Source organism: Paramisgurnus dabryanus, chromosome 24, assembly GCF_030506205.2.
Source record: "Paramisgurnus dabryanus chromosome 24, PD_genome_1.1, whole genome shotgun sequence".
Classification (NCBI taxonomy): Eukaryota; Metazoa; Chordata; class Actinopteri; order Cypriniformes; family Cobitidae; genus Paramisgurnus; species Paramisgurnus dabryanus.
In genome coordinates this window covers 12262361-12286924 of record NC_133360.1, presented here as the reverse complement: position 1 = coordinate 12286924, position 24564 = coordinate 12262361, and the positions used below count along the sequence as shown (strand labels likewise).

At 36.2% G+C, this 24564-nt stretch overlaps 1 protein-coding gene across 2 annotated transcripts in view; it reads left to right on the top strand.

Moving 5' to 3' along the window:
- The window catches only part of sbno2b (strawberry notch homolog 2b), a 49599-nt gene extending 31497 nt beyond the window's left edge, over positions 1 to 18102 (top strand). For both annotated transcript variants that reach the window (XM_065245962.2, XM_065245966.2), the window contains 28 exons: positions 1137 to 1286; positions 1570 to 1653; positions 3791 to 3890; positions 4186 to 4346; positions 4478 to 4611; positions 4691 to 4781; positions 4865 to 5014; positions 5134 to 5251; positions 5339 to 5444; positions 5525 to 5678; positions 5954 to 6130; positions 6221 to 6318; positions 8992 to 9074; positions 9159 to 9344; positions 9549 to 9670; positions 9769 to 9900; positions 9979 to 10114; positions 10370 to 10482; positions 11347 to 11418; positions 11512 to 11620; positions 11712 to 11783; positions 11876 to 12019; positions 13094 to 13188; positions 14555 to 14647; positions 14821 to 14952; positions 15087 to 15163; positions 15239 to 15429; positions 15508 to 18102. In XM_065245962.2, coding sequence (XP_065102034.1) covers positions 1137 to 1286; positions 1570 to 1653; positions 3791 to 3890; positions 4186 to 4346; positions 4478 to 4611; positions 4691 to 4781; positions 4865 to 5014; positions 5134 to 5251; positions 5339 to 5444; positions 5525 to 5678; positions 5954 to 6130; positions 6221 to 6318; positions 8992 to 9074; positions 9159 to 9344; positions 9549 to 9670; positions 9769 to 9900; positions 9979 to 10114; positions 10370 to 10482; positions 11347 to 11418; positions 11512 to 11620; positions 11712 to 11783; positions 11876 to 12019; positions 13094 to 13188; positions 14555 to 14647; positions 14821 to 14952; positions 15087 to 15163; positions 15239 to 15429; positions 15508 to 16223 — 3996 coding nt within the window. In that variant the 3' untranslated portion in view covers positions 16224 to 18102. The remainder of the gene's footprint in view (positions 1 to 1136; positions 1287 to 1569; positions 1654 to 3790; positions 3891 to 4185; positions 4347 to 4477; positions 4612 to 4690; positions 4782 to 4864; positions 5015 to 5133; positions 5252 to 5338; positions 5445 to 5524; positions 5679 to 5953; positions 6131 to 6220; positions 6319 to 8991; positions 9075 to 9158; positions 9345 to 9548; positions 9671 to 9768; positions 9901 to 9978; positions 10115 to 10369; positions 10483 to 11346; positions 11419 to 11511; positions 11621 to 11711; positions 11784 to 11875; positions 12020 to 13093; positions 13189 to 14554; positions 14648 to 14820; positions 14953 to 15086; positions 15164 to 15238; positions 15430 to 15507) is intronic.
- The last annotated feature ends 6462 nt before the right edge of the window (positions 18103 to 24564 follow it).

The following is a 24564-nucleotide window of genomic DNA, read 5'->3' as shown; positions in this document are numbered from 1 at the left end:
AGTAAATCAAAAATATTGATTTTCATAGTTACAGATGGTTATCAGTTCACCTTCACTAAAGTAATGAATAAGGAAATTTTGAATAAATTCAGTATAGACAGAGAGAACATAGATCAAAAGCTTTTGATACGTGATTCCTGACCTTTCCACTTTCGGTTTCATGTTGCAACTTCGTTATCTTCATCATCAAATTCATAGGAAGTTAAATGACTTTGAATTTTGTGGGTTGTGACGTAACTAGCACACATTGATTTTTCGTAGTTTTTTCTATAAAGGAAAGATAATGCAATCGTGTGCAGATTTTCTCACGATATAACAATGCCTCGGTCAACGTCACAGACAACCCACTCAAAACGTTACAGTTAAAGTGCTGTGTAACTATACAGGCAATATACAGCTAGTGCATGTTTCTTAGCCACAATAGTGAAGTCATAGCTTCATTGCTGTTCCAGAAGATTGAGAAACGGTTCTCAGGATCAAATACTCGGACCCTGCTGGCCCCTCTCCAGTTCCAGCTTGTTTACTGTTCATCACTTTTCCTTGAACAGTGAAGAGTTCTTGGAAATTCTTGGCTGTGCGGAGATCAGCGAAGGCCGGGAACGTTCACAATTCCTCCATATCACTCACACATTCCACTTGTGCACACATACACACACAAAGCTTTTGATTATCTGAGTGCATTGTCCTTCAAAACAGAATCACTGCACTGTAGTATCACACACCGCATTACGTCCACACTTCATCTGCTTAATACACTTTGTATCTTAATTAGATTGTGGGTTTGGTGGTTTAGATTTTTTGCTCTACTCAATAGGGAAATTGTTTGCTTGAGTTGAGCATTTTTTCCCCAGCCTTCATAACTGCGGATCTGAGCGCATGTGTGTTCCTCATGGTGCAACCACATAAATTAGGCATTTTCAAACTTCAAAGTCATTGTGAGCTTCGCATTTTAAAAATGATTACTACTGTATTTATGTAAATTTTTCTTACCCTGTTTTCTTAGATATTTGTACTGGAAACAACAAAAAATAAATGCATACTTTGAGACAAGATTTAAATTTAAATGTCTACGCTTTGCAAGCTTATTTTTTCAATTTTATTTAAATAAATTTTTTCTTTAAATTTTTTTTCTTCAGGACCTCAGTCTGGAGGATCTGTCTATCCTCTCATCTCCAAAAGATTCTTTGTCTGAATATCTTCCTCAAGATTCTTCCTTCCTCACGGACAACATGGCACCCAACGTGCCTACGTTATGGGACATCAACACACCAGCAACAGACCAGGAGGTGAGGGATATTTCTGATGTACTTGCATAAATTGGTATCGTTTACTCACCCTTATGTTATTTTAACACCGTAATCATTTTTCCGTGATACGCAAACGGAATGTAAAACTTCGGTTAAGGTTGTGAAAGCAAATGCGTTTGGTATTTAAGGATGTTATTATCGTAGCTAAAGAAAGACACACCTATAATAAACTATTAAATGAACTTTGGTTCCACCTCTGATAGTAAAGCATGTGATCTTTCAACTGTTGTTTATTTTGCTTTGTTTCTCTTTCTGTTCTCAGATGAATTCTAACCGGTTTCAAGGTTTCAAGTCTTTGGACGACATCACCGCCGCTATTAATCCACCACTCATAGGGAGTTATCAGGTAAATGGTAGTGGCATTCTTATTGTTCTTAAAGGGACAGTTCACCTAAAAATTTAAATTCTGTCATTATTTACTCACCCTCAGGTTGTTTCAAATTATTTTTCTGCTGAACACAAATAAAGATAATTTTTTTACACATGGGTAACACTTTACAATAAGGTTCATTAGTTGACATTACTTCATGTATTAAAGGATTAGTCAATTTTCTTTTAAAAAATCCAGATAATTTACTCACCACCATGTCATACAAAATGTTGATGTCTTTCTTTGTTCAGTCGAGAAGAAATTATGTTTTTTGAGGAAAACATTCCAGGATTTTTTTCATTTGAATGGACTTTAATGGACCCCAACACTTAACAGTTTTAATGCAGTTTAAAATTGCAGTTTCAAAGGACTCTAAATGATTCCAAACGAGGCATAAGGGTCTTATTTAGCGAAACGATTGTCATTTTTGGCAAGAAAAAAAATATATGCGTCTTTCTCCGGTCATGTGACGCGCCAGCGCAACCTCACGTAAAACGTCATCACGTCAAGAGGTGACAGATGATGTATCGAAACTACGCCCCAGTGTTTACAAGTGTGGAGAAAGAAGACCGTTCCGACGTTGTTGTATGTTGAATGATACTAATTAAAGTCTTTGTGTCAGTTAATTGTTTGAAATGGTCCGCAAAGGTACGTTTCATATATGTTACACGTGACCTTTGACGTCATTACGCAATTATGTGAGGTCACGCTGCCAGAGGAAAAGAGAAGTTGTGGATTAAAAGTGCATATTTTTTATTTTTCTTGCTAAAAATGACAATTGTTTCGCTAGATAAGATCCTTATGCCTCGTTTGAGATCGTTTAGAGTCCTTTGAAGCTGCGTTGAAACTGCAATTTTAAACTGCATTGAAACTGTTAAGTGTTGGGGTCCATTAAAGTCCATTAAAATGAGAAAAATCCTGGAATGTTTACCTCAAAAAACATAATTTCTTCGCAACTAAACAAAGAAAGAGTAAATTATCTGGATTTTTTTTAAGAAAACTGACTAATCCTTTAACTAACATGAACAAACCATGAGCAATACATTTGTTACAGTCTTTATTTATCTTAATTAATGTTAGTTAATAGAAATAAAACTGTTCATTGTTTGTACGTGTTACTTCACAGTGCAACGTTAACGTCAACATTAACATGATTTTAATAAAGTATTAATAATTGTTGAAATTAACATTAACAAAGATTAATAAGTGCTGTGCAAGTGCAGTTCATTATTTATTCATGTTAACTAATGTAGTTTGCTAATATTAACTAATGAACCTTATTGTAAAGTGTTAAAAAAATATTTTTAACCAAGCAGATCTTGGGGCACCATTGACTAAAAAAGAATACAATGGATGTCAATGGTGCCCTGGATCTGTTTGATTGCTGTAATTAATCTCTAATGCTGTAAATATATTTATTTTATATTATATCTTTTTTAAATACTTTTGCAATTTTTCTTCAGTATTCAACTGAAATGTTATATATAAAAAGTCATTTTAAAAATTTTAGACAAATGTATTAAATGTGATAAAAACTATTTTTTGTGGGATGATTATAATTTATATATAATTCATCATTTTACTTAACATTCGGTCTAAAATGTAACCTTGATATCTTTAATATTGACTGTTTAAGGTTATTTCAAAGATAGAAATCAAACTTTGATCCTCCTCATCTCAAAATTAGCTTATGAGACTTTAGCCTGGTTTTCACAAATAGGGTCACATATGCAAACAGCAGGGTTAGAAATTAAGGGAAGTTAAAAAAAATACCACCAAAAGTTACAAATATTCCCTTTGAAATTCAAAGTATGGGACAGAAAATGCACCTTAAATATTTTATTTAACAAGTTTAATTTTAAGCCTAGTTATATTTTAAGTAAGTATTTTTTTATATATATTTTTATATACTTTTATTGGAAGTATTTGATATACAGAAGAATAGCCCTTGAAAGTTTTTAGTTTATTTCTGACTTTTGATGTACAGTATAAGTATTCTTATTGAATTTGAATTTACAATGTTGACATTGGTAGTGCGGGAACAGATACTTTGAAAAGACAAACACCCACTGTTTTCACTAATCTTTATAAATCATCCAATGTGCAAACACAGAGACCCCAAACACAGCCAGAAGAGGAAGAGGAAGTAGAGGTGGAGGAGTCTGAAGAGCTGGGTCACGTTGATACCTATGCCGACTACAGGCCCTCTAAATGTAAGAGCTGTTTTATGGCATTTTATTATGGGGTTTATGGTTATTTTAAAATACTGAAACTCTTGCCTGCTTGAATACCATCGTTTTTTAGGCATGTACCGTGTTCACAGTCACAGTATTTTTAGATGCTCCCTGTAGTAGTAAAATACACTGGTAGATTTACTTTAGTACCTTGGTATACATCAAAGTGTGGTTTTGACATCTGATGCCACACCACAATACTTTTTATAGGGATAATGTGTTTAATGTGTGTAATGTAACATCTGTTTTGTCTTCTCTCTATCTCTTATCTCAGCCAAGATAGGAATATCCCATCCAGACCGTGTGGTTGAAACCAACACTTTATCCAGTGTTCCTCCTCCAGATATCACCTACACCCTGTCTATCCCAGAGGACATCATAAACAACGGCCAACTCTCTGCTTTGCAGCTGGAGGCCATCATTTACGCCTGCCAGGTACCTTTCACAATAAAATCAATCACCTAATTAGTAAAGGCTAGAAATGTATCATGTACGTGTGCAAATATTCATATCAACTATGGTTACGAACCAAACATTAATTTTGTCATTTTTGTAATTCCCAACAGCAACATGAAGTGATTTTGCAGAACAAACAGCGAGCCGGTTTCCTCATAGGGGACGGCGCAGGAGTGGGGAAGGGCCGGACGGTGGCCGGGATCATTTTAGAAAACTTTTTAAAAGGAAGGAAGAAAGCGCTGTGGTACGTCAGCTCCATCCATACCCATTTCCAATTTTTTCCCATTCACTCTTCCACCTCATCATCCTCGTCTCTCCTCCAGGTTCAGCGTCTCCAATGATCTGAAATATGACGCAGAGAGAGATCTCCAAGACATCTCCGCATCTAACATACAAGTGCATGCATTGAATAAGGTCACTATTATGGCATGTTTTCACTCTAGCACGTCTTTTATGCTTCGTTCGACGTGTCTAAACGGTACAATTTTTTTATCCAGATTAAGTACGGGGACACAGCTACAGCTACCTCAGAAGGGGTCTTGTTTGCAACCTACTCCGCATTGATCGGGGAGAGTCAGGCGGGTGGCCAGCACAGGACGCGTCTCAATCAGATCCTAGACTGGTGTGCGCCGGATTTCGATGGCGTTGTATCCTTTATTCTCTTTGGAGTCTGGGAATAATATAGTCGAGTTTGTCAACTTACTGCTTTATTTCGATCACTGCTATTTACTGCAAAGTTTGACCCTTGACCACAGGTTTCCTATAGATTATATTCGACGAATGCCACAAAGCCAAAAATGCCTCATCCACAAAGATGGGCAAGGCTGTGCTGAATCTGCAAGACCAGTTGCCGCTAGCCAGAGTGGTTTACGCTAGCGCCACAGGTGGGTCTTGGTAGCGAACATCGCTGACAATCCATTATTATTATGCCAAAGGTTTGCCATAACTCTAAAGTACTCCATGTTCCTCAGGCGCCTCCGAGCCAAAGAACATGATTTACATGAGCCGTCTGGGAATTTGGGGAGAGGGAACCCCCTTCAAAACTTTTGAAGATTTCCTCCACGCCATCGAGAAGAGGTTCGTAGAGTTGGATTTAAAGAAGCGGTTTGCCTAAATATTTTCTATTTTATGGTTAATTCGAATGTTCTTCTTCATAGGGGCGTGGGGGCCATGGAGATCGTTGCCATGGATATGAAAGTCAGCGGGATGTACATTGCACGTCAGCTCAGCTTCTCAGGGGTTTCGTTCCGCATAGAAGAGATCAGCTTGGATGATGACTTCAAAGTTGTGTACAACAAAGCTGCCAAACTTGTGAGTTACACAAAGGATGAAACCACAGCCGTTCCACTTTCTGTCACGCTTTATCGTGTTTATTCTGTTTTAAAATAAAGACAGCCTACAGACACATTGCACATACTTAAAACAATCATTATGTTATGGTACGGGTTGAAAAACGCAATACTTCTCTTTTGTCCTATTACGTGCAAAACATTAAAGTGAATATGTTTACACAACAGAGGAACAATGCGTTCTGAAAGAGCAGATTGTGTGTCAATACATGTATCTGATGCTCTCTCGTCTGACAGTGGGCAGAAGCTCTGGCCTTGTTCATGCAAGCAGCGGATGAGTTGTGCATGAGCTCCAAGAAGTCTCTCTGGGGTCAGTTTTGGTCATCTCACCAGCGTTTCTTTAAATACCTCTGTATTGCCGCTAAGGTGCGCTGCCTGGTGGAGTTAGCTAAAAAAGAGCTGGAGGCCGGAAAGGTGAGTCATGTTACAGAAAATCTTTCTTCTTGTTGGTTGTTTTGTCTTTTTTTTTTTTTAAGTTTTTTGGTTTCCTTTCTTTCTGTAAAGTGCATTGTGATCGGACTACAGTCGACAGGTGAGGCTCGAACCAGAGAAGTCCTCGACGAAAACGACGGACGCTTGGACAGATTCGTTTCTGCTGCTGAGTAAGTGAATTTTTTGTATTTCGAACGTTATTGAAACTTTTATCTAATATAGAGATGCTTTATGACTGGTTGTTTCCGAGCGTGGCTATTAGAGTTTCAAAATGATGGAAAGGTTTCTCGTTCCTTGCGTTTGATGTTTGACACGTATTCCATGTATCATTTTGAAACTTAAATAAATGTACTTTTATAGGCACATAAGAACACTTTCTCAAAAGTTTACTCAAAATTCATTTTTTGCTGTTTCTTTTCCACCGCAGAACAATTCGGAAAAATCCAAATTTGAAGGTTACTTTTTTCCAATGAACAGGGATACAAAGTAGCTTAAAGGGATAGTTCACCCAAAAATAATTTACTCACTTTAATGTTGTTACAAACTTGTATAAATGTCTTTGTTCTGCTGAACACGAAGATACTTAAAAAAATTATTGTAATCAAGACGATCTGGGGCACCATTGACTTCCATAGTAGAAAAAAATATACTATGGATGTCAAAGCTACCCTGGATCTGTTTGGTTGTTATTATTAATCTCTAATACTATATATATTGCTTGCTTGCTTGCTTACTTATTTATTTATGTACTTATTTATTTATTTATTTATTTACTTACTTACTTACTTATTTATTTATTTACTTACCTATTTACTTAGTTACTTACTTACTTACTTATTTACTTACTTATTTATTTATTTATTTATTTATTTATTTAATTACTTATTTATTTATGTACTTATTTATTTATTTACTTAGTTACTTACTTACTTACTTATTTACTTACTTACGTATTTATTTATTTATTTAATTTCTTATTTATGTATGTACTTATTTATTTACTTACTTACTTACTTATTTATTTACTTACTTACATACTTACTTATTTACTTATTTATTTATTTAATTACTTATTTACTTATTTATTTAGTTACTTATTTACTTAGTTACTTATTTACTTATTTATTTAATTACTTATTTATTTATGTACTTATTTATTTACTTACTTACTTACTTACTTATTTACTTACTTATTTACTTACTTACTTACTTACTTATTTACTTATTTATTTATTTAATTACTTATTTACTTACTTATTTATTTACTTACTTACTTATTTACTTACTTACTTGTTTATTTATTTAATTACTTATTTATTTACTTACTTATTTACTTACTTACTTATTTACTTATTTACTTATTTATTTATTTATTTACTTATTCATTTATTTATTTACTTACTTACTTACTTATTTATTTACTTATTTATTTATTTTTTACTTACTTATTTATTTACTTACTTACTTACTTACTTACTTACCTATTTATTTATTTACTTACTTACTTACTTACGTACTTACTTACTTATTTACTTATTTATTAATTTACTTATTTATTTATTCATTTATTTATTTATTTATTTGCTAACTTATTTATTTATTTTTACTTACTTATTTACTTACTTACTTATTTACTTATTTACTTATTTATTTACTTATTCATTTATTTATTTACTTACTTACTTATTTATTTATTTATTTATTTACTTATTTATTTATTTTTTACTTACTTATTTATTTACTTACTTACTTACTTACTTACCTATTTATTTATTTACTTACTTACTTACTTACGTACTTACTTACTTATTAACTTATTTATTAATTTACTTATTTATTTATTCATTTATTTATTTATTTGCTAACTTATTTATTTATTTTTACTTACTTATTTACTTACTTACTTACTTACCTACTTATTTATTTATTTATTTACTTACTTACTTACTTACTTATTTACTTATTTATAAATTTTTTAATTACTTATTTATATACTTAATTATTTACTTACTTATTTACTTTATTTACTTACTTACTTACTTATTTATTTATTTACTTATTTTTTACTTATTTATTTATTTATTTATTTATTTTTTACTTACTTACGTACCTACTTATTTATTTATTTACTTACTTACTTACTTATTTACTAACATACTTACTGACTTACTTACTTACTGATCAGAAGCCCCTTTGGCTTTCATAGTATTCTTTTTTCCTACTATGGAAGTCAATTGATTTGCTTACAAACATTCCTCAAAATATCTTCCTTTCTGCTTTATCATCAGAACAAAGAAATTTATACAGGTTTGTAACAATTTGAGAGTCTGTCTTCATTTACTCACTCTACACACTATTTTCAGATGAACACAAAGGAAGATATTTAAAGAAATGTTTGTAACCAAACTGTTCCTGGACCCCATTCACTTTCATAGTAGGAAAAAATAATACTATGGAAGTAAATGGGATCCACAAACGGTTTGGTTGCAAACATTTCTCAAAATATCTTCCTTTGTGTTCATCAGAACAAAGAAATGTATACAGGTTTGTAACAACATAAGGATGAGTAAATTTTTGGGTGAACTATCCCTTTAAAGTCATACAATAGCTCTGTATAATAAACCTTAATACAGTAAATTTTATTCACTGTAAAGTTTGGCATGAGATGAGGATGTGTAAATGGGTGAACTATCCGATTTTAAAGCTATGGCCATTTTTCAATAACCTATGAAAATAGGAAACATTTAATTTCGACTTTTAACTTGTTCTCCAGATGTTCTGACTTCTGCAATTCCGCATTATGTAATTTGGCTACAGTAAAAACACTCTTTTATGTTCCTCAGGGGTGTGTTTCAATCGCTGGTTCTCAAACACTTTCCATCAGAGAAGCAGAGGAGAGAAAAGGGAGCAGGAAACAAAAGGAAACGTAAGTCTTTTCTTACTAATGCAACCCCTGCACCTGTAAGTCATTGCTTTTGTCTTCATGGTTGGATTGAATGTTCATATGCAGGTAAACCACGCGGCAGACAGCCCAAACAACCCAAACACTGCACCGACGCCACCGGAGTGATCAGCATCAGCGATGACAGCAGCACGGAGTCCGACGCCCTGGACAGCGACTTCAACTCATCGCCCGACTCGGTTCAGGACAACAACGATGATGTCATCTTTGTCCATCACACTAGTTCTCAAATGGGTATGTTAACTTGATCCTTAACTCCAACTTAGTGTCAACACTTTAACTGCCGTAGTGTCAGGATAATCGTAATTGTAAAATGATTGTTTTATAACTTTTATCCAAAATTGTTGGTTTTTATGGCTGTCTTTTGACATAATTTACTGTAATGATGCAGAATTAACAAATCAGTTTTTCCAACGAGTTCTCTTTTTGTGTTATTAGCACGGTTAGAGGAAAAGAAACAAGGGCTTCTCAATAAAATCGCTGAGCTTGGAAAAGAACTACCTCTTAATACACTGGATGAGCTCATAGATAAATTCGGAGGTCCAGAAAAAGTGTCAGAGGTGAGAAATGTGTTCATTTATTTTATTTTTTCAAGGAAAGTTAGACGTGATGAACTATTATGTTAAACAAACGTGTGCGTTTCTTCGCTTGTGTTCAGATGACGGGCCGAAAAGGCCGAGTGGTACGTCAGCCCGACAGCAGCGTTCGGTACGAGTCGCGTGCTGAGCAAGGTCACACCATCGACCAAATCAACATCAAAGAGAAAGATCGCTTCATGAATGGAGACAAGGTCAGTCCGTTATGTTGTTTAATTAAACACATTCTTAAAAATCTTTCTCTATTTTGACTTTTGCTTTTCTTTCTTCAGTTGGTGGCCATCATATCAGAAGCGGCCAGTTCAGGGATCTCAATTCAGGCCGATAGAAGGGTGAAGAATCAGCGTCGGAGGGTTCACATGACCCTTGAGCTGCCCTGGAGCGCAGACAGGGCCATTCAGCAATTTGGTAAGCAAGTACCCCTTCTCTGCCAGTTTCAGCATTACGTCATGTCTGCAGTAAGGACTGCATGCACCAATTACCTAAGTGGGGTCATTTTCTACAGCTTTAGGCTACGACTCGATCGCTTTGATATTACAACACTCAACGTCATTAGCTCCACCTGCATCCCCAAGCCATGAATTCAAACTCTTTGATCAAAGCTCTCTTGCCTTAAAGAGCATCACTGAACTACAACAACTGACCAACAATTTTATATTTCAGGTCGCACTCATCGTTCCAACCAAGTCACGGCTCCGGAGTACATCTTCCTTATTTCCGAATTGGCGGGCGAGAGGCGCTTCGCATCCATTGTAGCAAAGAGACTGGAGAGCCTGGTACGTCCAGATATATGATTTCGAACGCAGCCCTGATACAAAAGACACATTTATATTAAAATTCTAGACTTTTTAAGCACACGTGCTAAACTGTTAGCTTAAAATGCTTATATGTTCTGTATGCGAATGTTGATTCATACCAAAATGCTTTTTTGCATAGTTGTGTTTGACACATGAAAATGTCTCGGGTTCCGTATGTAACTGTTGTTCCCTGAGAAGGGAATGAGACGCTGCGTCTCCCTTGCCATACTTCCTGTGTCCCTGTAACGCCGTCTTTAGCAATATTTCATATAGCGATATACTTCCTGGCTCCCACGTCACCCTGTTTTTGTCATTAAGCCTCACCATTGGTTGAATTTGATATACACATTCAGACGCACCTACCCCTGGAAGCGTCCCCAAAGTGTCACCGCAGTGACGCAGCGCGAGTTCCCTCATAAGGGAACTGTAACAATGTATCTTAAAAGGTAACACGATGTAACCTTGCTCTCATTTGAAATGTGTCCCCACATTAAGTCCTTGAATTTGAGGGTATTAGACCTGAAAAGTATTTGAATTTAACTAAGTTGTGGGAACCCTGAACAAATTTGCACGTCGCGACTGGCCAATCAGAATCAAGCATTCCAACGAGCCGTGTAATAAAATAAAATAAGTTATATCCAATATGTTGTTGTCATGGCAATGTAACCTTGTAACATTTACCAAAAGGGAAGGTAATGTAACTTCCTTGTTTACACATTGCAACCTTAACATCCTTTGTGTTTACGTTGCACCAGTTAATTTAGTGACACAATATGTAGAGATATATTACTTTTTGGTGTCTAAAATAATACATTTCTAATCTATGCACTTTGCTTTTCATAGGGAGCTCTGACCCACGGTGATAGAAGAGCCACCGAATCAAGAGATCTAAGCAAATACAACTTTGAAAATAAAGTATGCAGTCGTTTCACATTGAACAATGATACCACTATAAATACTAAGATGAGTCATAGACTAACCCATGATCTGTTTTGTCTCTTCTTACAGTATGGCACCAAAGCCCTAGATAAGATAACCAAAGCCATCCTCGGTCAGACTGAAAGCAAGGTACCCCCACCAAAAGACTATCCGGGTGGTGACGCCATGTTCTTTAGAGGTAAACTGGTTTTGGGTACTTCTGTGCTTGTGTTGGGAATATCTCAAGAGTTTGATTTAACCAAACTCTGCCTGTGCTTTTTTGGTTTTAGACATGAAACACGGTATGAAGGACGTAGGAATGCTCTGCAGTCAGCCACGCTTGGGCATCAACACTGAGAAAGGTGAGGTTTGAGCTCGTTTTTTGTGTGGACTGTAGACACATTTACTCACATGATCATGTTTCCATTGACCGTGTGTCTGCTCTTTATGTCAGACTGCAACATCACCAAGTTCCTGAACCGGATCTTGGGCCTGGAGGTGTATAAACAAAACTCCCTCTTCCAGTATTTCATCGACAACTTTGACTACTTGATCGAAAAGGACAAAAAAGAGGGAAATTACGATATGGGGATATTGGGTAAGATGTGCTAGTTTGTGTCAGGAGTGAAATATACCAAATCAAAGACTTTGCATGATGTTTATTTAAATGTTTTATGACTAAATAAATTTTATATTTTAACTAATTTTTTTATTGCTTTGAATAATCTTAACTTTTGGAAAACAAATGTCTTAAAGGGGACATCTCAAAAGACTTTTTTAAGATGTCAAATAAATCTTTGGTGTCCTCAGAGTACATATGTAAAGTTTTATATCAAAATATCATATAGATAATTTATTATAGCAAATTGCCACTTTGTAGGTGTGAGCAAAAATTTGCTGTTTTTGGGTGTGTCCTTTAAAATGCAAATGAGCTGATGAAGTGCACTTAATGGCAGTGCTGTGGTTGGATAGCGCAGATTAAGGGGTGGTATTATCACCTTCTGACATCACAGGAAGAGCCAAATTTTAATTACCTATTTTTTCACATGCTTGCAGAGAATGGTTTACCAAAACTAAGTTACTGGGTTGATCTTTTTTACATTTTCTAGGTTGATAGAAGCACTGGAGACCCAATTATAGCACTTAAACATGGAAAAGTCAGATTTTTATATGTCGTCACCTTTAAGTCACATGGGTATATTTGTAGCAATAGCCAACAATACATTGTTTGGGTCAAAAACAGATATTTTTTATGCCAAAATCGTTAGGATATTTAGTAAAGATGTTCCATGAAGATATTTTCTAAATTTCGTACTGTAAATATATCAACAATTTATTTATCATTAGTAATATGTGTTGCTAAGGACTTAATTTGGACAACTTTAAAGTCAAAAAAATTTGCACCCTTTGCTATCACAACAAACCATACATCAATGGAAAGCTCATTTATTTCAGTTTTCAGATGATATTTAAATCCCAATCCAAAAAAAATTGACCCTTATGACTGGTTTTGTGGTCCAGGATCACATATATTTATTTTAAAAATTTCTTAAACAAAGAATTTAAGAACTGCTATAATTTTCAGGTTTGTATCTATAAAGGCTGGAGTTAAGGGGTTAATGTTACATTCATGTTCTTAGATGATAACCAAATATCTCTGTTCCCTATCAAGATTTGGCTCCAGGTAATGATCAGATCTATGAGGAGACGCAAGAGAAGTTCCTAACTGCTGGAAACCCTCAAGACGGACAAGTAGTCCTTTATAAGGTCTGTGTTGAAAACATTTATTTATCATTTTTAAATATCCGATTTATTATCAAATGTATGCAAAATTTCTTTGAGACAGCGTCCCCGAGGCGCATAAGTTGCATCAGTTAGGTGGCGTGCACATAGATACGCATATTAAAGGCTAGATGTCTTTCGGCGGAGTCTCTAACGTCATCACCGGTGGCCATCTTGTCTCAGGCAGCTCGCTCACTCGTAGCATTGTGTTTTAATTGTGCATGTACTTTTAAATAACCATAACTTGCTCAATTTTATACCGATTTTCAAATGGTTTGGTTTCTTACAAACATTATTAACATGGCTATAACTCTGGATGCTTGAACATGTTTCATTAACATTATTCGTAAGTATGCAGTGTAATAAGTACATCTCTGACGTTTATAACAAACCAAAACAGCTGCCTGAGACAACATGGCCGCCATGTCGGATGTCGACCTCCATTAGGGTGACCATACGTGCCATTCTTGTATGCGTCCGGGATTTTGGTGTGTCTTCCGGAAGTCGTAATTGTTGACCGCATACGCCATTCAGTTAAAAACATAAGATATACAATCTTATTTTCCTTCTTACCTTAAAATGTAACGGTTGCTTTTCTGTAATAATAATAATATTCCTCTATGACGTATGCGGTCAACAAATACGACTTCCGGAAGACGAACACAAAATCCTGGACGGGATGCGTCCGGAAAGAATGGCACGTATGGTCACCCTAACCATCATTGGCCAGCAGCGTGGTTGAGACATGTAGCCTTTATTATACATATCTATGGGTGTGCACACCAAAGCTTTTAAATGAGGCTGAAAATGCCAGGAAGACGCCGACTGTCAGCTTTCTTCAGCTGAGGGCTTTGGTTGCTGTGATACTTCTGCTTTGTTTATCAGTCGTTGTACGATGCGCCGGTTGGTTGTTGTGATATTTGTCCCGCCCCTCCTCCACTGCGATTGGACGGCCTTGTGAGAACTGACATTGATGAGCTAAGCTTTCAACCAAAGTTGAATATTTTTCAACTATTGGAAAAAAACACCAGCTGCTGCCTTTTTTTAAAAACTCGCACTTCCATTGGAAACAATTGAAAACATACGCTGACCGACGGCATAAAAGCTTTGGTGTGCACGCCCCCTAAAACATACCAAAAAGCATGAATCCTTCTTTTTGTCAACAAAGTTTAGTTTTACGTCAAAGCTGTCAGAACAATATTATTTGACAACGACTATACCACACTTTTTCTGTTGCACAAATGGAGAACCCGAGATCTGTCTCCCAGACATGAACTTTGATAGGCTTTACTAACAAAACATCCATCCAGCTACCACATTCTCCAACTGAATTGTTTGTTTTGTTGCGCAGATAAGTGTAGACAGAGGCATGACATGGGTGGAGGCTCTCGACAAGTTTCAAGCGCTCACCAACCCGGATGAAGGCTTCTACTTATCCAACATGGTGAGTCTTTGAGGGGCATCAAAGCAAAGAACAACATGTTTTAAAATTTGCACGTTGTAACAAAGGTTCCACAGTAGAGCTTTTTTTATACGGGTTCCTGTTTGGGTTGAAAGAATTTATAGGTCATTGTGTTTCATTTAATGATGAATACGTTTTGTTTGTGCCCCACGCAGTCCAGAGGTAGCCATCCGTGCGTGCTGCTAGCCGTGCAGGGCAGAGGATTCCACATGACCATCTACAAACCAAACATCGGCAAGCAGGCCCAACCGGAAAGCCTTGAAAGCCTCCAGAAAAAATATCGCAAGGTATGCTCAGCTAAATTTCATTCACGATTGTGAGGCATGGTGGAAATGCCAACGCTGCCATCTAGTGAACATGCACAGTATTAGTAACCCATAAAAGTATGCATGCACTATCTGAGCATTATCTGTTGTTTCAGGTCAGTCCAGAGGATGCCAAAGAAAGCTGGGAAAATCATTATACGTTCTCCTTCAAGAAGTGTAGCCACGTTAATAGGTCAGTAAATATTATCTTTGTGCCACCTATATTAATGATAGAAGATAAAGAGAATCTAATGAGTGTTTGTTACAGGAACGGGAGGTGTAAAAGGGTGGAAGAGGGTCACGAGTGCTTGATGGGGACTCGGTTGCGTCAGTACCACATGTTGTGCGGCGCCCTGCTGCGCGTTTGGAAGCGGGTGTCCGACGTGGTCTCTGATGTCACCAACACGAGCATCCTGCAGATTGTCCGTCTCAAGACCAAAGATAGCAACAAACAAGTTGGTGAGTGTTTTTTTGTGTATCTTTTTTCTTTTTTGAGACGTCATTGTACTTACTTTTTCTTTACTCTTCCTCTTTCAGGTATTAAAATCCCAGAGACCTGCGTGGCAAAGGTGCGCCAGGAGCTATTAAAAATGGACAATGAGGTGAAGCAAAAGCGGAGGGAAAAGGAGCAGCGAGCGCAGGAAGAACACCAAAGGCTTTTGGAACAACAATACATGACTGCTTTCTTCGCCCCTCCTAGCTTGGGCAGCCTGCCATCTCCATTCATGACCTACACTCAGAAGAACCCTCTAGAGGAGATCCTGGACCTTAGCCGTACCTCCGCCCCCACCCAAGTTAGCGCGCCGGCCACCCTGAGCGTGGACGATCTCTCCGGTCCACCCGGATCCACACCGGATGAATTTGACATAGAAGAGTTTTTCCAACAAACACACCAGGAGAGCCAGGTCGCACTGCAGAGCAATCCAGCACGGGACAAAGAACTGCTGGACATGTTGATCTCCTTCAGCTCACAAACCCAAAACATCACTTCCACCGCAGAAACACCTTCATCCGTACCCATGATGTCAGTGATTGTCCCCTCTCCTTCGGTCTTGCCTCCCTCCTCTTCCCTCTACACGCCTACACTCACGCCTTCCTCCTCTTCTTCCTCGTTATCGCTCACCTCCCTCTCCCCTACAGTACCCAACGGCCACTGCAGCTCCGATGCCCTCATAAACGCACGGGAGGTGTTAGACAACATGCTGCGTGGTGAACCTCGCAACTCTGTCATTCATTACCCACTACCTGAGTGAGACCATGAGGTCTGTCGCTCCTTTAAAAAAGACAATCTCAGGGCTGTAGTCTCACCACTGCCGACTGACATTCAGATCAGTTCATGGGAGTAACCGCTGTCTTTCCCGAGTGGATTTCGCCAAGCTGTGTTGTTAATCCGGTGGATTAAGGGATGTCGCGAATGACATATGCTGGTTAGGGGTTTCAGGGTCTCAGTCACCAAAGGTCTTAAACAACTTGTTTATTGCTCATTCAATAAAGTTTGTCCTACTTACAAGCATTTATTGAAGTTGACACACCAGGTAAAACATCGCATGGGTAGTTAGGAAATTTAAGACACCAGGCCTTAAAAAAGCATCGATGTACCCGAGCAGGTCGGTCAAATATTGGTGGAATAAAATCGCATCAAACTAAATATTTAGTTTGGTTCCCCTGCTTCCAATTGCAACGTTCAGTTTGCGTCAAACAATCATTTTAGTTCATAATAAAAAAAAACACTTTTCTTGAAAAGCAAGAGGATGGGCTACTGTTGACACGTGCCTTTGGATCTAATACAGCCGAATGTCGATGCTTCAACGCATTTTGTGTTTGTTTTCTATTTATTGTCGTTATTTATCTGTGCGCTAGCAAAAAATTGTAACGCCGTACAATTCACGTTTTGTTTATAGCTGTGCATCTGTTGTTTCAAAGTAAAACAGCCTTGCTGTGCACAATCAGACGATATATTTGATTTATTCGTAAAAAAAATCCAAATCTCATCTGGTCCACCGTATTTAGCAATAAAAGACTTTTAGTTTGAAGCCCTGATTTAATGTTTAAGAAACAACTAAATATAATATCGCAAATATTCATATATATAACCTATATATGAGGAGAGTATAAGGATTACTTGATTATTATTTTTATTTAATTTTAAAGGGACAACTTTATATATTGTTACTATTTTAGGTACTATTTTATTTAATTTGTCTAGATTTGAACAGACAATAATCTAGCTTGTTAAAAACACAGCTCTGTTCTGAACCGCTTTTTCTTATTGTCTATTCGTTATGCAATTAAAAACTTTTTTATAATATTAAACCCAAATATTAATATAAATTGAGTTTACTGGCCTCATGGTGTATAGCCACTCGCCATCTCAGGATAAAATCTATAAAACATTCAGAGTTTTTATAAATTTATGTTTGTGTACACCATATATGTATTGTATGTGTTAAGGTTCTTCTTGTTTGTCAAATCATTTATGATAACTGATCAAATGTTATTTATTTATCTATCCGATTCTGTGCACAAATTTCTTATTTTTTTTTCAACGTAGACAATTTTTCTATTCAGATTTGCACTTTTTGTGTGTGAAATTAGTCCTGCATGTAACACGATTCCCATTAGACTGTCAAGTATTGACTTATTTACTCATTTTCTTTCGTCGCTAAATTGTATCGCATTATTCGAAAAACTAACCCCGCTTGTTATGCACTCTTACAACGCGTTTTATTCTAAAATGAAAGCACTAGTGAGGCCATGTAAAAGGGACAAAGTCAAAGCTTAACTTCTGTTACTAACAGATCGAACATTTGTATGATTTGCACTAAAACAGCATAATGATCGTTCATCTGCTCTGTGATACTGCCATGTTTGTTTGCTCCAGGGCCATGCTACTGACTGTATGTATCTTTAAATGTTTTATTCTTATGTTCTTCTGTTGGCACTTTTGTTGGTTATGCCTTTTTATTTTCTATATTTATAATTTAGATCCAGTTGTATATAGTGTAAAAACAGATTGTGCCTTTCAACTGTTTCTTAAAGAAATCGTTTTCTACTTGTATGTATGGAAAGGAACATATTACAGTTCAAACTTTGTTAATGACAAAGCAAAAAATAAAATGTTCAGATTCTTGAGTTTTTGAGACTTGTTATTCCACGTGAAATCATTTTGTGACAGTAATGGTTTAACTCGGTGGTTTCCAACCTGGGGTTCGGAGTTCACAGGGAAGGTGCGGGATCTGATATGCTTTAAACTCAAATAAAGTTGGATAAAACATTCCACTAGTAATTATATTAAAACATATTTAAAAAATTTTTTAAATCATATGCTTACAATGCCAAGATAAGGTAGTTAAAATATTAATTACTTGTGTAAAATCGATCTTTCTCAACGTGTTTGTCAGCATAACAGCAAATCAAATGATAAGATGTATGTAGAGCGTTGGGGGGGCTCAGATTGTCGTATAAAAACGGTGCTTAATAGCACTAAAAGTGGTTCACTGGCTTGTAATCATAGGGGGAACCATTTTAAGTGCTATATATGTGTAGCACCTGTGTAGAACCATATCTGGTGCTATAGTTGTGCTATATCACCGCCGGATGGTTCTTCATAAGTGCTTTTTAGCTGCTATATAGCACTAAAAATGGTTCCCGAGTTTAGTGCTATTAAGCACTAATTTTGAGTGTACTTTAGGCGAAGGTGGCCAAAAAAGGATGGGGACCACTGGTCTAACTGAACCAATGAATGGTATTATTACCATGTAAACAATATTTATGCTATGAAGTATAATTAACATTTTTATTTCATCTATGAGTCATCTACCCACATAGTTTGGATTAAATTGATAAAAAATGTATTATTTCAAAGAAAACTTTGTGCTCCACAACTTATATATTATAAATACTAAATACTTTTTATAGGGTTCCCACATGACATGGATTTTCTGGTATATCGTGGAATTTTAAAAGGTATTTTCCAGACATTGAAAGTTAGGGAATTTTTGTTTGTTTGTCGAAGTCCTGAAATATCAAGGATTTTTGTTTGTTGCTTTAAATTCTAGTTTCCATTTTCTTGTTAACTTGTGATGTGAGGAATACCATTTTTGGGTCCAAACCTCCGGTGACTACAATTTAAACAGCTGTTTATTGGCACAGTTTATTTATTTCATGCATTTAAGCTACATTTTTATAAACTCACAGTGTACACTACATTATCTAGGCTCACAGCGTCCCGGACTTAGGTTATGGAAATTCAGCTTTTAAATCAGTGAAAGTCAGGGAAATTGACTTAGAATGGGAACCCTGTTCTTAGTGTATATATGTATGTATGTATGTATTAGGGCTGGGCAAAAAAAAATCGATTTTTCGATTAATAGTTTTTTTTTACGTGGTCGAATAAAAATCGATTCTCAAAGAGCAGAATCGATTCCCCCCCATATTTATTTCCGCAAACATTGAACGGAGGAATGGAAGCATTTTAGATTTCGCAAGCAAGACTTGGGGCTTTTAATTTCTTTTTATTAATTACCCACTCGAAAACTGCTGTTCACTGTTCTTTTTTATTAATATAGTATTTGTATTAAATCTATATTCATTGAGTTGAATCGAGAATCGAGTATAAAAACCTACCTGAGAACCGGAATTGAAAATGTAATCGAGAATCGGAATCGAATCGATTTGATAGCTTGTGAATCGAAATCGAATCGATCTGGAACATCTGAATCGATACCCAGCCCTAGTATGTATGTATATATAAGATATTTGCAAATTAAGTCACAACAATATATGAAGACCTGTTTATTACAAAGTAAATATATTCTTAAGTTTTTATTTGACGAATTTAATGTTAAATAAGTTAATATTAATCATTTACATTTTTTCTTCAACATTTTTATTTGTCAAATATTTTCACATATTTTAGTATAAACTGTGTAATTTTTATGGTCAAATAAACAAAAAAATAACAATAAAAATAAATAAATAAATTATAATTATATATTAGTAAATAAGTATAGATCTTACAGAGTTAAATGCAAGGAAATCACCTTATCAAGAAAAAAAAATATGAAAGGATATCATACTTGTCTATATACTCTCAATGTCCATCTTTTTTTTTTTTTTGACAAAAGCATCCTCATCTAAATTGTTCAGAAAATTATAGAAAATTTTCCAAATTGACCAAAATATATGGATTTTATTTTGCAAAACGTAAGTAATCTTTTCTATAGCAAGACATGAGGTCATCCCATTTATCCAATAAGAAACAGTAGGGCTTTCATCCAATAGCATGCAATTATACATTGTGTTTCCAGCAAACAAAGATTTAGCAATAATCTTTCATGTTTAGTCATTTTAGGATTCTGAGGGCAGATATGTAATTTACACAGTCTGGGATCTTTACCAATAATTTGACTTATAATATTTAATATTTTAACCCAGAACTAATCAACTTTACTACATTTCCACATGAAATGAAGTCCCCTTCTCCTGTTTACATTTGTAACAAGTATCAGGAATATTCAAGTTAAAATGATGTAGTTAAACTGGAGTGATATATTGTATGCTTAACCATCTGTACTGCAGCAGTCTCGAGAATTTTTACATTTTTAATCAAATATCAATTTATAATTTACTAATTTTGCTCTTGCCCTATAGTCATACAAACGACATTTTAAATCTAAGACTGCGGCTACGTCTCTCTTCCTCTGGGGGCGCTATAGCGTAAGAAAATAAATAAGCGGTTTCTTACTATATAATATTTTTTATATATATAATACACCCATAGAAAAACAACTTTCTCAGAGGAACAATCACAATTTACAATTTATAAATTAATTTGAGAACAAATACAACTCCTAACTATCTCCAAATCCTGCTTAAAATAAAATAGCTGTGGTTTCACAAGCCAAGTAAAAACCGTAACCCTAAACATAATTTTTTAGTTTTAAATATATGACTAAGAAATACTTAGAAATAAATAGCTAAAAATGACGTGGGAAACGTTCAATATCGAATGTAGTGAGGTGTAGAAACTGTGCACTTGATGGCGAAACTGCCCAACCCACCTGAAAGAAGCTCCGCCTCCTCCTGTGGGCACAGGTACATGAGCAGGTGCCGTAAACATACAGCGAAATATAGCGATAAGCGAAACTATCTGATTCATTCAAGCGATAGGCCTCGTGAGGCCTTTAATACGGAATTAACGGGGATTTTAACATTCGTTTTTAAAGAAGAAGCTGACAAAGGTGAGTTGTTTTTCTGCTTTGTTGTTTTTAGCGATGGTGGTTGTGGTGTTCGCGTGACTCGTTACGTTGTATGGAAATTTTATGTAATTGGATTAAAATTAGGCCACCATTACACACATAAATGCAACAAATAAGCAAATACATTCCGGATATGCTAATAAATAACAAAAGTTTGCGTGTTAACGTTGGCGTGCGTTATTGCCTAAATCCGTATTTGTATGATATATAATATATATATATATATATATATATATATATATATATATATATATATATATATATATATATATTCACATATGTGTCGTCTTATTGTTGTTTTAAAACCAGCCAGTTTATTAATTGACATTAATTTTGAAAAATTGCTATTTGGTATCACCTACTGTATGGCGATTTCTTTATCCCTAGATGGCATTAGAAGATTATTTGTCTTTAGGAAACCCAAAACTGTTAGAAACTTTAATTGGACACACACACACACACACACACACACACACACACACACACACACACACTAATAGTCGTTTTTAAGTTCCTATAGTCTCATGAAACAGTGTAAACTCTCATCTGGACTTACTGGTTCCTCCACCCCCACTCGAGTCAATACGTGCATTGTAGTTTCACTGTGGTTTCGAGAAAATGAGTTCCCATCTCCACATATTTCTGCAGTGATGTGACGTTAACATCAAGTCTTTGTCTTCAGAGTTTTTATTAAGAGAAAATGAAAGGCGTGTTAGTAGTATTTGTATTTCTATCAGTTGTATTCCATCATGTACATGTGAGTTTTTCACTGAAGAAGTCGTTTGTCTGTTAAAATGAATGAAGAAAAAGTACCATGGTTTTTACTTGCATCTTTATTAAAGTTATTTCTATTTCTATTGAATTCTTTGAAGTACCTTGTAGTACAATGTAAATACCATAGTACTGTATATGAATTCGGTCATGCTGTTAGAGTACTATGGTATTATGATCTGATGCTATCAGTGTACCGTGGTAATACTACAAAATCCATCCATCCATCTAAGCTCTATGTAATCAGCCATTCCTCAATCCATCAGTTAAAGGCGGGGTGCATGATTTCTCAAACTCAATCCGTCTGTCTGTCTGTCTGTCTGTCTGTCTGTCTATTTGTCTGTCTGTCTGTGTATCTATTCGTCTATCTATCCATCAAATTCATTCATCCATCTAAGCTCTATGTAATCAGCCATTCCTCCATCTATCAGTTAAAGGCGGGGTGCATGATTTCTCAAACTCAATCCGTCTGTCTGTCTGTCTGTCTATTTGTCTGTCTGTCTGTGTATCTATTCGTCTATCTATCCATCAAATTCATTCATCCATCTAAGCCCTATGTAATCATCCATCTATCAGTTAAAGTGCATGATTTCTGAAAGTCAATGTTGACATTTGAAATCATGTAAACAAACACGCACCTACCCTAATAGAATCTGTACTTTCTTTTGATAAACCTGCCCCGCACATACGCAACCCAGGCAACGATGTTGGTCAGTAGACACGCCCCTTACAGCTGATTGGCTACAAGTGTGTTTTGGTAGTCTGCCCCGAATTATTTTCTAAAGTGTTTTCAGAAATCATGCACCCCACCTTTAAAACTCTATCCATCCATCCATCCATCAGTTAAAACTCAATCTGTCTCTGTCTTTCTATCCGTCCGTCCATCCATCCATCCATCCATCTTAGCCCTATGTAAATATCCATCCATTCATCCATCTATCAGTGTAAACTCAATCTGTCTCTGTCTGTTTATTTGTCTATTCACCTGTCTATCTATCCATCCATGCATCCATCCATACCTCTGTCTGTCCATCTATCTAAGCCCTATGTAATTATGCAATCATTAATTTATCAGTTAAAATTCTGTCTGTCTGTCTATACGTCTGTCCGCCCGTCTGTCTATCCATCCGTCCGTCAGTCCATCCATCCGTCCATCCGCCTATCTATCCATCCGTCCATCTGCCCATCTATTCGTCTATCCATCCAAGCCTTATGTAATTATTGATTCATTCATCTATCAGTTAAAATTCTATCTGTCTATCTATCTGTCCATCTGTCCATCCGCGTATCTATCAATCCATCCACCAATCTATTTATCTATCTAAGCCCTATATAATCATCCATTCATCCATGTATCAGTGTAAACTCAATCTGTCTCTGTCTGTCTGTCTATTCACCTGTCTATCTATCCGTCCGTCCATCCATGCATCCATCCATACCTCTGTCCATCTATCTAAGCCCTATGTAATTATCCATTCATTAATTTATCAGTTAAAATGCTGTCTGTCTGTCTATACGTCCGCCCGTCCTTCTGTCTATCTGCCTGTCTATCTGCCTGTCTATCTATCTATCCATCCATCTGCCTGTCTATCTATCCGTCCATCCGCTTATCTGTCTATCCGTCCATCCGCCTATCTATCTATCATCCAAGCCCTATGTAATTATCCATTCATTAATCTATCAGTTAAAATTCTGTTTATCTGTCTATCCGTCTTTCTGTTTATCTATCAGTCCGTCCATAGGTCCATCCATCCGCCTATCTATATCCGTCCATCTGCCTGTCTATCTGTCTTTCTATCTATCTATCTATCTGTCTATCTATCTTTCTGTCTATCTATCTGTCTGTCTGTCTGTCTGTCCGTCCGTCCGTCCGTTCATTCATTCGCCTATCTATTCGGCTATCCATCCAAGCCCTATGTAATTATCCATTCATTCATTCATCTATCAGTTAAAATTCTATCTGTCTGTCTATCCATCCATCCATCCGCCTATCTATATCCGTCCATCCGCCTATCTATCTGTCTATCTGTCTATCTATCTATCTATCTATCTGTCTGTCTATCTGTCTGTCTATCTGTCTGTCTATCTTTCTGTCTGTCTGTCTGTCCGTCCGTCCGTCCGTCCGTCCGTCCGTTCATTCATTCGCCTATCTATTCGGCTATCCATCCAAGCCCTATGTAATTATCCATTCATTCATTCATCTATCAGTTAAAATTCTATCTGTCTGTCTATCTGTCTGTCTATCCATCCATCCATCCGCCTATCTATATCCGTCCATCCGCCTGTCTATCTGTCTATCTGTCTATCTGTCTATCTATCTATCTATCTATCTATCTATCTATCTATCTATCTATCTATCTATCTATCTATCTATCTATCTATCTATCTATCTATCTATCTGTCTGTCTATCTGTCTGTCTATCTGTCTGTCTGTCTGTCTGTCTGTCTGTCTGTCTGTCTGTCTGTCTGTCTGTCTGTCCGTCCGTCCGTCCGTCCGTCCGTCCGTCCGTCCATTCATTCATTCGCCTATCTATTCGGCTATCCATCCAAGCCCTATGTAATT